General features: G+C 41.9%; 1 protein-coding gene across 1 annotated transcript in view; it reads left to right on the top strand.

Moving 5' to 3' along the window:
- The window catches only part of RASL12 (RAS like family 12), a 35142-nt gene extending 20910 nt beyond the window's left edge, over positions 1-14232 (top strand). Inside the window, exons 5-6 of the mRNA XM_075858282.1 lie at positions 2823-3013; positions 6896-14232. Of these exons, the coding sequence (XP_075714397.1) occupies positions 2823-3013; positions 6896-7283 (579 nt within the window). The 3' untranslated portion in view covers positions 7284-14232. The remainder of the gene's footprint in view (positions 1-2822; positions 3014-6895) is intronic.
- The last annotated feature ends 2173 nt before the right edge of the window (positions 14233-16405 follow it).

A 16405-nucleotide genomic window follows, 5' to 3' on the forward strand; every position in this document is an offset into this window, starting at 1 on the left:
AAATAAAAACGTTACTGTAATCTACATTGCAGCGCCGATCTGCTGCAATAGCAGATAGGGGTTGCAAAATCTGGTGACAGAGCCTCTTTAAATGAGGTTTTCCTTAGCTTAGCTTCATGGACCTTGATGTTAGGATCGCTTATCAAATCAGAACCAGGACCCACTGGAGGATCCTCCTGTGCTCTGGTGGGCTAGTCTAACCCTGCTTTAACCCACTATGGAGTCTTCAAACACTCTAATTACATTATCCGTTGAATATGAATTTGTGAATACTTACGTCACAGTTACCTCACGACGGTGGTTTTAGCATGGGGCTGGATTATAGGGAGGTCACCTGGGATACGTGCCCTGGGGTCTCCATCTTAGGGACCCAAGGGGCCTCCACCACCCACCCTCCATCATGGCCATTCAGCTAAGGAAAGGTTGCCATGAATGAGTGTGGCTCTGTAAAGGGGTTGTTGGCTCAGCTGTTTCCATAAATCCCACAGACTTCAGTTAAGAATGCCAAGCACATGTGTGGCTACCACTCATATATAAATGGCTGTGATAAAGGATCAGGTGGGGTCCAGGTCCTAGAGGTGGGATAGTGGCCCCTGTCTAAGGCCCTGCTCACACCTGCATTGCTGTTTCCGCTGTTCTGCTCCATCAGAGGAGCAGAACAATGAAAATACCAGAACCGCTAGTGCTAATGACTTTAATGGGTTCATCAAGTTCGTGGTGTCCGTGGTCTTACCGGAAACAATAGCACAGCATGCTACGCTATCGTTTCTGGTCAGACTTGTGACGGAGACCCCTAACAGAGCCTCAAATGAAGATATGAAATTTTTTGCCCAGAAGTTTTAACTAACAATAATAGTAATAATAATAATAATAATAATAATAATAATAATAATAATAATAATAATAATAATAATCTAAGCCTATACTATCATATCAGTAATAAGATTCTGGAATAAGTCACTTTTCATTTCAGTCATCATACATCAGCTTTATTTTCAAAGAGCAATGAAGGGTTAATTGTGAAGCATGTTTGTACTGTACACATAGGATAGTAAGCCTCTTTGTTGGACACAAATAGCTCGGGATCTGGCGGACTCTGCTCAGGTTGTAAGACAGACAAGGTGCTCCTGTATTGGACAATGAATCTTTTGATCTGACTCTTGGGCAAGGGGCCTTTGAAGTGAGTTAGAAATGATCAGGATCTCTTGGTATTAGCTGAAAACGCATAAACTGTATTAGCTCTACTCAAACCTGCTGACCTTGGCTGAGGACTCGTGACCAGAGTGCAATAGAATTCCAGGGAACTGAAATCCACCATTAGGTCAAGGGATTGGAGTTCACTGACATTCTGCTTCACTGTGACATTTAATAGTTAGAAGAGGTGAGGAGAAAAAAATCTAGCTATATGCATGGCTAAGAAACTTTACAAGATACACAATTTCATCCAATTCACCACCGTGTAACATCTGCCTAGCTGACCGTTGCTTTTAACAGCAAATAAATCTGTGCTGAAATGTAATAAAAATGTCATTAAAGGAACACTCCAGGCAACGCTGTAACACTTCATTATGTCTAGTGCAGGCCTGAAGACATGACACAGATTTAAAGAACACCATTGTAATGGCCGCCGCTCCCTGCCACTGTTCTACAGTTACCCGCTCCCGGCGTCTTCTCGCTCCTGGTCTTCTCCAATGTTAGCGTCTGACTGCCTCCCACGCCGACTACACCCTCCTCTGACTTTCTCTGCCTTAAGGAGACTGCGCACACCAAATTACCCACCCAGCTTTTCCTAGTTATAAAGGGTCCTCCCTTTCCTGTGTTCCTTTTCTGAGCAATTAGGTTCGTCCAAGCTAGTCTAATGATACTCTGCTATATAATTTTTGGATTTCCTGTATTTGACCTCTTCCTATACCTTTTAACTAGCCTTGCCTGCCGCCTGCCCTGACCGCTTGCTAGTGACCCGTGACAAACCTCTGCCGCCTGCCTTGACCTTTGCTATACCGGACTATGCATACTGTCTTTTAAGTTTGCACTACGTTAGTTAATGTTGGCTGTCCCCATGAGAGACCACTTTGGGGGTAGCGACCTGTGGTTACCGCATCATCAAATTCCTGATCAATATATAGGGGTTTAAAGTGTAGCTAAACGTTTGTCATAGTGACAAAGTTTGGATTGGTCTGGGGTCCGAGCACGGAGACCCCCACCAATCGCTAGAACAAAACAGCTGAAATGTTTGTGTGAACACTCAGCCGCTTCGTGTCTGTTCGGCTTTTTCCGGAAAGCCGATGCATCGGAGTACGGGCTCATAGACTTTCTATTGAGTCCGTACACCGATACATTTATTTCCGGAAAAAGCCGAACAGACACGGAGCGTCTGAGCGCTCACATGAGCACTTCAGCTGCTTTGTTCTAGCGATTGGTGGGAGTCCCAGTGCTCGGACCCCACCAATCCAAACAATCAGAAGTTTGTCAAACGTTTAGCTACACTTTAAGGGTGAAAAACAGGGGTTTCTTTAGACTCGGCTGATCGATTTAGCCCTACGTCAAAACCCTTGGTTACAAAGTTGGTTCACACCACCCTCTGCTGGCCGCGCGACAGGATTATTCCACGGGCCCTGTGACAACAAAAGAGAGAATCCCTGTATTATGCACCATCTCCTCTGGCCTTGCACTAGGCATAGTGTATACATCTTGCCCAAAGACTTCCTTTTTAATTAGGGTTGTTTCTCGCCCCCAATAGCTCACTTATTGCGTCCCTGTGAAGAGAAGATTTTATCTGATACTTTCTTATTAAATGGTAATTGTTGTTCTTTTCGCTGTAGGATGGGCCAGTGAATCCTGAGCGGTACTTACACTGGGCTAATGCCTTCCTGGTGGTATACAGCATTGATAACAGACAGAGTTTTGAAGCATGCTGCCAATATTTGGAGATCATCACTCAGTATAACAAGGGAGCAGTACATGAGAGCCCGATTCTGTTACTAGGGAACAAGCTGGATATGGAACGATATAGGTATCACCCCCATCCTTTATACTACTGCTATTTGTGTTTGGTTTAGCAAAGTGTGGACCGGGATTACAGAGTGGACAGGTAGTACACATTGATGTAGCACAAACTGTAGGGTGTAATTCACACATTAATTAAAGGGAACCTGTGTGCTTTTCTTTACTTCTTCTCCTTTAAAGAGGACCTGTTGTGACGTATATTTTATACTTGCATTCCCATGAAAAAAGCAATTTTGCAGCAACTTTTCTTAGAACATGGCATTGTGTAGTTCCACTGCTATTCCTCCTGGAAATGTTTGCATAAATTGAAAACTGTATGTTACCATTCCCCTTTGTCAATATGGTGTGTCCCTACACACTTTGACACTGTCAGCACTGATTGGACAGCATCACACTGATGAGGAGAACGGTAACACCCAGTTGTCAATAAATTCATAAATTTCCAGGAGGAATAAACGGGGAACAGCTCTAAGAAAATGTGCTCCCAAATTTTTACTATAGGTGCTAGTTATACTATGTATATATATATATATATATATATATATATATATATATATATATATATATATATATATATAGTTACTGAAGTTTAGTTATGCTTTACTGTCAAACAGATGCACATATACCACTGAACACTGTATATGTTAATGGCCACCCTATAGCCTTGCCGTCTACAATTTTCATATTTTTCTGCAAGTAGAATGTGATCCTGTCCTATCCATTGAGTTCATATTCATAAAATGATTGTATGATGCTTTCTCTTTATCTTCTGCCTCATCCTGTCCCGCTAGGACCTCTTCTACTCTCTCCTATCAGAATGCTTTGCTTATATTCAAGGAGTGAAGGTATCAAAAGGGATTTTTTTTTTTACCTAATTTCACAACTGTTTTAGAGCGATTGAATTTTTTCTGGGCGTGATCCATATACATTAATTCTAGTGCCGAACTATGGAGTCATATAAAAAATAAATGTTTTGTCTGGTAATGTGATAGAGCTGATATAACCCCCACTATTTACAGTGAACAAAGTGACCGTCCCTTGATCGATGGCCAATTGTTCATCAAATGGGTACTGGCTGGGGGAGGAGTAAACAAAATCCTGATCTCTTGCATAGTTACATAAGGGTATGTTCACACGTAGTCAACAAAAACGTCTGAAAATCCAGAGCTGTTTTCAAGGGAAAACAGACCCTGCTTTTCAGACGTTTTTTTACCAACTCGCATTTTTCGCGGCGTTTTCACGCCGTTTTCGCTGCGTTTTTTACGTCCGTTTTTGGAGCTGTTTTCATTGGAGTCTATGAGAAAACAGCTCCAAAAACGTACAAAGAAGTGTCCTGCACTTCTTTTGACGAGGCTGTATTTTTACGAGTCGTCGTTTGACAGCTGTCAAACGACGACGCGTAAATAACAGGTTGTCTGCACAGTACGTCGGCAAACCCATTCAAATGAATGGGCAGATGTTTGCCGACGTATTTGAGACGTATTTCCAGACGTAAAACGAGGCAAAATACGCCTCGTATACGTCTGAAATTTGGCCGTGTGAACATACCCTAATGCATAAACCAAGAAAGTAGCAGGTCATCTTTAAAAGGATTTTTCAGGTTATAAAACCAATATTTTATACCCTATTGGGGAATTCTGAAGTAATAGAGGGGGGTCCTCTGTTTAGGATCCTCATCTCTTGGCCAGAGAGCACTTACAAAGAGCTTCTCTCGCTCTGGAAGATCTGTCCTGTCTTGTATTATGCAGATGACTTATTGATTTTAATTGGCACTGTGTAATGCTTAATTTTTCCTGTGGTGGCGCTGCAGGGATATTAAGCACTTACTGGCAGGTTTCCCGACAGATAACAGCTGATTGTTGTGTCCAGCAGATGGACCCTTTGTGTTGAGCTTATTGTTGAGAGACCCATCTAATAAGTAGGGAATGTCCAAAGTGGACAACCTTAAAGAAAAGAAAAATGGCCAGAGGATAGCAGACGTCTTTAAAGATAAATATATTTGGATCACAATATGTGGAAATTGTTTTAATCCATTAGTAACCACTAATACGCTTTTTCACGTCGGTCACTAATGGGCTTTATTCTGATGCATAAGCCTTTTTACAGTGCTGCATCAGGATAATTAAACAGAGCAGGGAGCTGTCAAATCTCGAACATATAAGTATCGATCTCAGCCGTTTAACCCTTCAGATGCGGTGCTCAATAGCGTGCACCGAATCTGAGTTGGAGAGAGGGAGGGAGCTCCCTCTCATCTCACTGACACCCGGCGATAAGATCGCCGAGTGTCTGTGTCTGCGATGGCAGCTGGGGGCCTAATATAGGCCCCCAGATCTGCCTGTATTGAATGCCTGCTAGATCATGCCGGAGGCATGACCTAGCAGATGCCTGTCCGTTTCAAACGGACAGGCAGTAATACACTGCAATACAAAAGTATTGCAGTGTATTATAAAAGCGATCGGATGATCGCATATTAAAGTCCCCTAGTGGGACTAGTAAGAAAGTTAAAAAAAAGTTTATTAAAGTTAATAAAAACAAAATGTGAAAAAAAAAAGAAAAATGCTTTACTATTAAAAAACCAAAATAAAAGTTAAAAGTTACGCATATTTGGTATCGCCGCGTCCGTAACCACCCCGACTATAAATCTATTACATTATTTAACCCGCACGGTGAACACCGTAAAAAATAAATAAAAAACTATGGAAAAATTGCTGTTTTCTGTGAATCCTGACTTAAAAAAAATGTGATAAAAAGTGATCAAAAAGTCGCATCTACTCCAAAAGGGTACCAATAAAAACTACAAGTCTTCCCGCAAAAAAAAAAGCCGCATACAACTGCATCGGCGGAACAATAAAAAAGTTACGGCTCTTCAAACATGGAGACACAAAAACAAATAATTTTGAAAAAAAAAAGCGTTTTTACTGTGTAAATGTAGTAAAACATACAGAAACTACAATTTGGTATCGTTGCAATCGTAACAACCCGCTGAATAAAGTTATTGTGTTATTTATATCACACGGTAAATGGCGTAGATTTAGGACGCGAAAAAGAGTGGCGAAATTTCAGGTTTTTTTCTATTCCCCCCCCCAAAAAAGTTAATCAATAAATAATATGTACCTCAAAATGGTGCTATTAAAAAATACAACTTGTCTCGCAAAAAACAAGACCCTATACAGCCATGTCGACGCAGAAATAAAAAAGTTATAGCTCTTGGAATGCGACGATGGAAAAACGTAAAAAATGGCTTGGTCATTTAGGTTTAAAATAGGCTGGTCATTAAGGGGCTAAAGAGTAAAGGCCCTTTTACATGGGCCAATGATCGGTTGAACGAGCCCTCGTACAAACGTTGGTTCCCAATCATTGCCCTGTGTAAACGGCAATAATCAGTCGATGAACAAGCAATGCTTATTCATCGGCGGATCGGCTCGTTTATGCGGCCAATAAACTTGTTGCTAGAGATCTCCCTGTGTAAACAGGGAGATTTGCTGCCGACATAATGGAAATGTATGGGGACAAACGATTGTAGTAACGATCGCTCGTCCCCATACATAACTGATAATTGCTTCTTGTGAAAGGAGCAAACTAGCACCAATCGATGAGCTGTCTTGTCGATTGGCGCTCATTTTCACGGCCCATATCGGACCATAAGGCATTTTGATGGTGGGAGGATGGGATTAGATTAGCCTGCATTCATAATGATTGATTTAGTATCCACAACCTGTCAAGTAACTGGATTTAGAAGAATTGCATTAAAATATCCCTAGAATGAAGAACATAAGGGAACCTGTAGATTATATTTGTTGGCAGATAAAAGGCGAATTTGCTGGTCACATTATTTAATGACCTATTGATATCACTGTTAACTGAGCAGTATTTCTGTGTCCCCTTGCAGACAGGTCAGTATAGCAGATGGTTCAGCTCTGGCATCCCGTCATGGCTGTCTGTTCCGTGAAGTCTCTGCTTGTCTGGATTTCCGGTTGGTGCAGCAAGTGTTTTATGATGCCATACATGAGGTGAGGAGAGAAGCAGATAGATGCGGATCCATCAGACCACCACTCTACATCAGTGAGGAGAGGGCGCTACTTGGTTTGCCTCCTATTTCCTCCACTTCACCCTCCAGCCGCCATGGAATGCCTACACTCAGCACTTTGTCTCCTCTAGGCTACAAGGAGATTCCCTCTGTGGCTCAAGCCAAACTTGTCACCGTGAAGTCGTCTAGAGCAATGAGCAAACGCAAGGCACCTACACTCACCCTCCTTAAGGGTTTCAAGATCTTTTAATGTTAAGAATTCCAAATATCAGTATTGATCACCATATCTACTTGTTTTTTATATTTATATGATGGATTTTAGACTTGCTCCAATCAATGAGCATTTTAAATGAAAAGTTAGGACAACACATTTAAGAACAAAAGCATGGCGTGGAACCTAAAAAAAGGGTTTTTAACCTAAATTTATTTGATAAAAATCTGATCATAACACAGATGGTGATGGGAAATGGTTTGGCTATACTATTGCCAAGCTCCCTCACCTCTTTTCAGCTTTGATCACAGTGCCAATCTAGGCTTGAGCTTAAGAGTTGTCACCAGACAGACTGGTTGTTAGGGATACAATGCCTAAAAACTACAGCCTTTTGAGTTGCGTCTTTAGGGAGCTTGTCCATAGCAACCAGTATGTACTAAGTCTTCAGCTCAAGGCAAAATTGACACTGGAGCAAGGGCAGAAAAGTGGTAATGAAGTTTGGGGTACTAAAATCATGCTTTATTCTATGACTCTGTTTACATTTGTGTTATTCTATTTCTGTCAAGGGTTCCGGCAAGAATAACAGTCTGCAGTGTTATTCTTGCCATAAAATACAATTATAAGTCAATGGTATCCATCAAGATTTGTCATCAACGGAAGCCATGCTAGTGTGAACGGCTCCATTAATCAGATTTTAGAAACACTAAATTTGGTATGGAGGAACTCTTCTTGGTGCATCATCTTTACTCTGCAGCTTAATACTCCACTGCCGGATACTTTTATTTATCAGCAAAAAAATGAGATGTTTACTTGAAACAGGATTAAGCGTAAGGTATGCTGCTTGCTGATATATGTTATATAGAGTGTAAACCGAATGTGATTATACGTCAAAGTCTTTATACTTCCACGCAGAATATTCGAGTCCTGGTGATGATGTGTTATCCAGATGTTCCGACTACTCTGTTGCCAACCATTCATCCCACACTTTGTTATCAGTGAGTTATGTTTGGTTCTGAATTGTGATGAGCAGATGGAATGTACTTGTAGCTTGCTTAGTTGCCAGCTTCTGTGATACACAGCATCCTTCCGCAATCAATCAGAAGAAGACATTTAGGGTGGAATTTATTAACCTTTCTACGCCAGTTTTCTGGAGCAGATTAGTCACAAACAGCTCAAAAGTTGCAATTTGAGGTGAAAATTCCTTTGATAATTTAGAAAAATGAATGGGGCTTAACAAAAGAGGCCTTATAGATTTATTAAAATGAATGCCAGAAAAATTATGTAAATCATAGTGAAAATCTACGCCAGCTCCTAGCTGGCGTAGATTTTACTCATTGCAACGTATCGAAGTAGAGGTCCTTAATTTTGCCCCCCAGATCAGCCTATCCCCTACCCCACTCTCAGACTACCCCCTCCCCCTTGGCCAGTAAATAACATTAAAAAAATAAAAATGTACTCACCTCACCGGATCTCCTAAGACTCTCACAGCACGCCCCGGTGCATACAAGGCACTGATGGCGGGCAGCGTCAGGATGTTGTATGTGATGCAGCACTCAGGACATTGATATAAGTATATAAGGCCCTGACGCGGCGTGCTGTGAGAACCTGAGGGGACATGGTGGGGAGAAGTGAAGCGGATGTGGCAGCTTCTGCGATTGTTACGCCACAACCTACTGAAAGATGTGACACATTTATTAAGAGGTGTTCGCCTCTTGATAAATGTGTTACACCTTACTCTAGCGAACAGTTTATTAATACTGGCGGATAAAACAAGATACATCTTACCCTTAATATCTTAATGTAAATACTTTTTTTTAATCAGTGTTTAATGTCTGAAAGAAGACTTTTTACATGCACTAATTCTCACAAGTACTGTATGTCTTTTAATTTAAATCAGTTGCTTTTGGCCAGCAGCATTCAAGTCCTCCTTTGTTAAAGAGAATGTATCACCGATAAATTTTTTTACTAATTAAAACCAGATACTGAGACATATTCTTTTTACTAATCTGTTTTTATTTTTTGCTTGTAGACTTTTTTATTCTATTTTCTGTACATGATTATGGGGACAGCCATTTTGCCTGAGCTACTGTTAACAGCATTTAGAGATATGCTTTACAGCAGCCACATGGACCATAGGAACCTATGAACAGGAGTGGACCCATTGACTTCTATGTGAGAGCAGAAGCGTAGCTAGGTTCTCCTGCACCCAGGGCAAAGATTCAGTTTGGTGCCCCACACTCAACTTCTTTCCCGACATCTCCTTCCCCCTCGACATGTTTGCTTTCTCGACCAATCAATGAGGTGTAATTTTTTTTATGCAACTCGACCATAAAACCATTTCTACGTTTTACAAGCAATATAGTTATATAAGGTAGTTAACATAACAATAAATTAAAAGAAAATAAATGAAAGAAGTCAGTGTGCCTGACTAAAACAGATAGTATAACTGAGGCTAATGAGACTATATGGTGACATAAGGAACAGCCTCCTCTTGTAGATACTGCCACACCCCCCCTTGTAGATAGTGCCACATCCCCCCAGTAGATAGTGCCACTCACCCTCTTGTAGATAAAGCCAAACAGACCCCCTTTTAGATAGCACCACACGGCCCCCTTTTTAGATAGTGCCACACAGCCCCCCTGTAGATAGTGCCATACAGCCTCCCTGTAAATAGCGCCACACAGCCCCCCCTGTAGATAGTGCCAGACACTGCTGTAGATAGTGCCACACAGCCCCCTGTAGACAGTGCCACCAGTCCCCTGTAGATAGGGCCACACAGCCCCCTTGCAGATAGTGCCACACACTCTCCTGTAGATAGTGCCACATCCCCCTTGAATATAGTGCCACACCCCCTTTGTAGATACTGCCACACAGCCTCCCCTTGTAGATAGTGCCACACAGCTCCCTTGTAGATAGCGCCACACAGCCCCTTGTAGATAATGCCACCCCCCTTGTAGATAGTGAAACACAGGCCACCCTTGTAGATAGTGCCACACAGCCTCCCTGTAGATAGTGCCATCCCTTCCTTGTAGATACTGCCACACAATCCCACCTTGTAGATAGTGCCACAGTCCCCCCTTGCAGATAGTACCACACGGCCCCCTTGTAGATAGTGCTACACCCCCCTTGTAGATAGTGCCACACAGCCCCCTTGTAGATATTGCCACACTCCCCCTTAGTAGATAGTGCCACACTGCTTCTTGTAGATAGTGAAAAATACCCCCAGTAGATAGTGCCACACACCACCTTGTAGATAAAGTGACAAAGCTCCTCTTATAGATAGTGCCACACACACCCCTGTAGATAGTGCCACACACCCTCTTGTAGATAAAGCCACACAGGCCAGATTTTAGATAGTGCCACACAGCCCCCCTTGTAGATAGCACCACACAACCCCCCTTGTAGATAATGCCACACACTCCCCGTTGTAGATAGCACCACATGGCTCCCTTTGTAGATAGTGCCACACAGCCCCCCCTTGTAGATAGCGACTGACAGCCCCCAAACAAATAAAAAAAACTTGTACTCACAGAGCCCCGTTCCCGCGACTAATGGAGCAGATCCGCATCCTCCTCAGTAGCCTATGAAACGGAATCGTTGCATAGGCTGGTGTGATACCATTGACGTAATCGGGCCGGACTGTGCAGAGATCCTGTCCCAGCTCCTTAGTAAAAGGCAGAGCAGGGAGATATCTCCTTGCTCCACCATAGTATTCAATTGTATCTACATCCTAAGGACACAGATACAATTGAATGTGGCAATCACCTGGGGCCCCGGATGCCCGGTTCAGGCAATGCGAAAACTGGCATAGAAGAGTTGATAAATTCCCCCCCAATAACTTTTTGTTTCAGGAAAGATTATAGGTACATATAATACACATCCAAAATATACCAGTGTAGAACTAGTTAACTCTATGTGTGCACAATTTCCTCCCCATCAGGAATGACTGCTTATAATAAAATATATAAATAGAACAGGAAGACAGCAGAGATAAAAAAAAAACTAAGGGGTGGATTTTTTTTCATGTTTGATTGTCTATATTAAACGGGATCTGCACTGATGTAAATGTATATGTTCTATGAATCATAGACGTAGATACAGTAGTAAATCTGCCCCAATGTACAGTATATTACAAAGTGTACTACTTGATGTGCTGACACTTTGTAACATATATTTATATAAAGAACAGAACTACTTTATAGTTCTGTAATGAAAAGCAAGGAAAAAGGCATTTTAAATAATCTTGAGATACAGATTTATGATGTCAAGGAAACTTTAGTTTCAAAGTCAATATGGTCATAAAAAGACACGTCCATATAGATATAAACACACACACACACACACACACACACACACACACACACGTAACCACATACGTATCCGATATCTACAGCATTATTGGCTTAAATGGCATTACAGAACCACTATCTTTTGATATGGAGTATGTAGTGATAAATTATAGGTGGGGAATGGGCCTATACTTTAGTGTCAGCCAAATCCACAGTTCAGATACACACTGAGTGTACAAGCACACTGCGTAAAAGTGCACAGCTTATCCGTCTTGGAAGTTGCAGCGAATTCCGCCAGAACAAAACGCACCAAATCGTGGGGCAGTTTTTCGGCCGGGATGTGCACTGCGGAAATCCTGCAGGAATAAAAAAAAAAAGCTTATACATACCCCGGAAGCATTCATGGCGATGCGTCCCTCTCTTCTGATCGTAGCCTAGCCTCCCGGGATGATGCTGTAGTCCATGTGACCGCTGCAGCCTTTCATTGGCTGCAGCAGTCACATGGGATGAAATGTCATGCCAGGAGGCCGGGCTACGCTCAAAATAGAGGATCGCGTTACTAGGACTACGGCAGGGGGTAAGTATAAGCATTTTTATTCATTTAAAATAAAAAATTGCTTTTTTTTCCCCTCACTTGCGATTTTTGTGGCAGAATCGCAGCATTTCCCCCCGCAAAAGTCACAACACATGCCTCTTTCTTGTTGGTTTTACCTCCATTGAATTCAATGGGGAAAACCTGCAACAGAAAAGCAGCGATTCCATAGCATAAATTGAAGTGCTGCAGCTTAAAAAAAAAAACACTGCAGGTCAATTTATGAACGTTTTTTTTTTGGCACATTTTTGCCGCTGTGTGGGGATGACATTTGTTCAACTCTCATTCACTGCTACGGTACTACACTGCGGATTTTCCGCAATTAAATCGGTTGCAGAAAATCTGCAGTGTTTATGCTGTGTGTTCCTATCCTAATATTGCAGACTGTAGTAGGAGACTTCTGCTGAACGTTAGCATTGTGCCCTTGCATTTTACTCTAAAGCAATGGATCCAAGAGAAAACGGGATGCTAAAACTTCACTAAGATAAATATGTCATGCTTTATTGTTATTGGGGAAAAAAGAAAACGTAATACATTTTGGCGGGGTTAATGCGCTGCGGTAGTAATGGAAAAAGATTTCACCTGGAAAAACCTGGGCGGCCAATAATCACGTCACAAAACTGAAGCAATTTGTGGTAAAACGCATGGTTTCTGCCCTTGCGGCACACTACTGCAACGTGTGAACACAGCCTTTAGCAATGCAAAATCCACATAATTACTAACAGGATTGGATTTGCCCACAGGAAGGCAGGAGGGTCCTCTGCTGGGCCCACGACCAGAGTGTAACCCATGTGGTTCAACAAGGACAACCTCATTTACAGATTATAACTCCACTCGCAGATCACATGCACTTGTTCTGTATCATTTATGGGTAGCCTTTTAAAATAATTTCCCTTGGTGGCCCCAATGTTATGTAACCCAGTCCAACATTGGTTATAATGAAGTGTCAACAACGCAAATCATGTTATTAAATAATCCCCAAATTTATTTTAGTAATATTCTGTGCCTGTTCACTATTGGTTAGTAGAACAATTCTGAATGAGATTCTATACTCATGTTACCATTATTGCACAGAAGAAGATATCTGACATCTCTGGATGCCCTATATGGACCCGAGGACAAAGAATATCTTATTTTTGCTCAATGCACACGATGCGTATTACGTGCGGTTTTGCTCTGCACGTAAATTTACCTGCTGGTGCGTATTTTAGAATCCATCAATTTATTTTGTTTCCGATTGCTAATTGTATCTGTCTAGTTCTAAAAGAAAACGCAACAAAAACTGCAGCATGAAAACGCACCTATTTACGTATCAAAATTTTCATGCGTATTTTCTGCGTGCATGTAGCTTTGCCAGGAGCTACAATCATTGTAATAAGCGGAGTATTGAGCAGTGCATTGTCAGTAACGCTACACTTGTGTCCTGGCTGCTTTTGCTGATGTGGTTTGCAGATTTCTTCAATAAATTCGGACTTTGAGCTCCACAAAGTTCCAATGTGTAAATACACAGTTTACATGTTTTAAAAAAATATTCATATTATCATGAATAAGGTATATTCTGATTTGTTACATCATAATCCCTATTGTGTTTTAATGAAAAGCTGAATGTTAACACTTAGGGTATGTTCACACGAAAAAACTAAAAACGGCCATAAAATACGGAGCTGTTTTCAAGGGAAAACAGCCTCTGATTTTCAGCCATTTTTAAAGCATCAAGCGTTTTTTAAAATGTTTTTTACGGACGTTTTTGGAGCTGTTTTTCTATTGAGACAATGAAAACGGCTCCAAAAACGGCTCAAGAAGTGACATGCGCCATTTTTTCAAATGGCCGTGTAAAAACGCCCCCTCGGAACGAACACCATTTTTCCTATTGAAATCAATGTGTAGATGTTTGGAGGCGTTCAGCTTCCGTTTTTTCAGCCATTTTGTGACTTGTTTACAGCCGTGTGAACATACCCTCAAACAACAGTTTATTACCATGAGGCCTTTCTTTTTATGCTCACTGTTATTTCTAAATGTACAGACGTATTGTTGGGACACCCACTCCTTAGTCAACCTATCTCTCCTATATTAATGTACATTTTACTGACATTTGCAATAAACAAAGTTAAACTGTTATGAATGCCCTGTTATTTGTTTTCCCCAGGACTGTATTTTTGCATGATATTGGGTTAAGCAGTACTCCTATAGGAATTTTAAGTATAAAGGATTTTTTAAAAGGGTTTTCGGAGCACATTGGTGGCTAGTGGCTACGATAGAGATGGCAAAAGGAATTTAAAGCGTACCTAACCTTCCAGGTGACTTTCCAGAATAAGCTGTCATATGTGTGTACATGAGGAATAACACTATATCTGACCTTTATATGACTTGTGTTCTGCATAATTTATCAGTTTTCTCCTCTGCAGACTCCATCTCTAATTCTCAGGTGTCTCTGACTAGTGGGTGGAGCCCAATGGCTATCATGTCTTCTATACACTGCCCACATAGAGAAGAGGAGACTCCTGCTCTCCTACATCTATCTAACACACACACACACACACACACACACACACACACACACACACACACACACACACGGCGCTGCATCAGCATGGAGGATATTATACAGCAGTACTGAGCAATGTAGCTGTGAATCCAACACAGGGGTGAGATATAAATCTTACCAGTGTCTTTCTCACTCTGCTCCTGTTCCCTCCTCCCCTCTTCATAGAATTGCATGGACAGCTAGTCTGACTCACTCTTTCTCTCTGCTCTCTCCTCCTGCCCCCGCCCCTCCATAGACTTGTATTGGCGTGCAGTGAAGAGACACCAACCCAACTTTTGCAGTCTGTCTGTAACTAGAGACAGATTTTGCTTGGCAACACAGGGCGGACAGCAGATTACAGGAAGGGAGACACCTAGTTTCAGTAACTTTACAAATCATTTTTATGGATAAAAAACACAAATTTGAATAGTAAGTAAATCACAAAGTTGTTCTATATCAGGTATACTATTAGATTAACAGAAGTTGTTTGAAAACTTAGTGTCCATTGTAGTACTGGATGGGATGGTGATTGGGTTTATGGACCAGAAAATGTACATATAATTTAATTTTACTTACTCTAAATTCTTTATAGGGGTCAGAGTCTTGTTTTCATTATAATTCTCAATAAAATGGTTAATGAGAAATGTGTGGGTTTTTTATTTCAAGAAAATATTTTTATGTCCTTGTATTTTTTTTAAACGTTTTTTTACTACCACCTTAGTAATGGCGGCTGGCTGATTGACAGCGTTCATTACTAAGGCGAGGCTTGGTGTTAGCCGGTGCAGAGGCTAACACTAGCCCCCATTATAATCCCCATTATTATCCTAGCAGCTGCTGCTGATATGTTGTATCTGGCCAGTTATAGAAAATGGGGGGGGGGGGGGGGGGGGGCAAACAACATTTATTGGTTTATTGTCCTTTTGTCACCTGGTGGCAGTGGGTACCAGGGTAATAATGGGGGTTAGTGTTAGCCTCTGCATCGGCTAACATTAAGCCCCGCCATAGTAATGGACGCTGTCAATCAGCCAGCGGCCATTACTAAAGCGGTAGTAATGAAGTTTAAAAGTAAATACAAACACATAGAAAAAATATATTTTATTGAAATAATAACACCCCACACAGCCCTCATTAACCATTTTATTGAAAATAAAAAGAGCCGTCATCGAAGTAGTCCTCGAATCAGACGAACCAGCTACCAAAGCCTGTAAAAAAAAAAAAAACACAAAAAAAACCCAATTGTAACACATGTGGTAGGCTTAGATACAGGGCCCATGTGTGCATCACACGTGGGCCCTGTATCTAAGCCCATGTGTGATGCTGGCTGTTGCACCCTGTATCTAAGCTGACCACAAGGCAGGCTTAGATACAGGACCCCAGCAGGCAGTAATAATGTTACACTTGCCCAGCTCTTTGGTGCAGCGGATGTCCCGGCACCAACCAGCGTCGTGACGTCATGCTCTGCGCATAGCGTCATGACGCGAGAAGACGTCAGGACTTCCACTGCGCTCGGGAAGGAGGGTAAGTATGTGTTGTTACTATAGTAAAAGGGGCCCTTGTATTTTATGAAGCGGCCCGGTCACGATTGCGACTGCAGCGACCCTGGTAGCGGCAGTAGCCCTGGAATTCGGGGCACCGGGCCAAAGATATGGGTCTTGGGCCCCGGAGGTCTGGTGCTAGCGACGCCCCTGGAGATCAGGTTCCATGCTGCCTATAGAAGTCTATAGAGAGGGGAGTGCAAGGGAGCTGCTAGGGAGAA

Source organism: Rhinoderma darwinii, chromosome 3 (assembly GCF_050947455.1).
Source record: "Rhinoderma darwinii isolate aRhiDar2 chromosome 3, aRhiDar2.hap1, whole genome shotgun sequence".
Classification (NCBI taxonomy): Eukaryota; Metazoa; Chordata; class Amphibia; order Anura; family Rhinodermatidae; genus Rhinoderma; species Rhinoderma darwinii.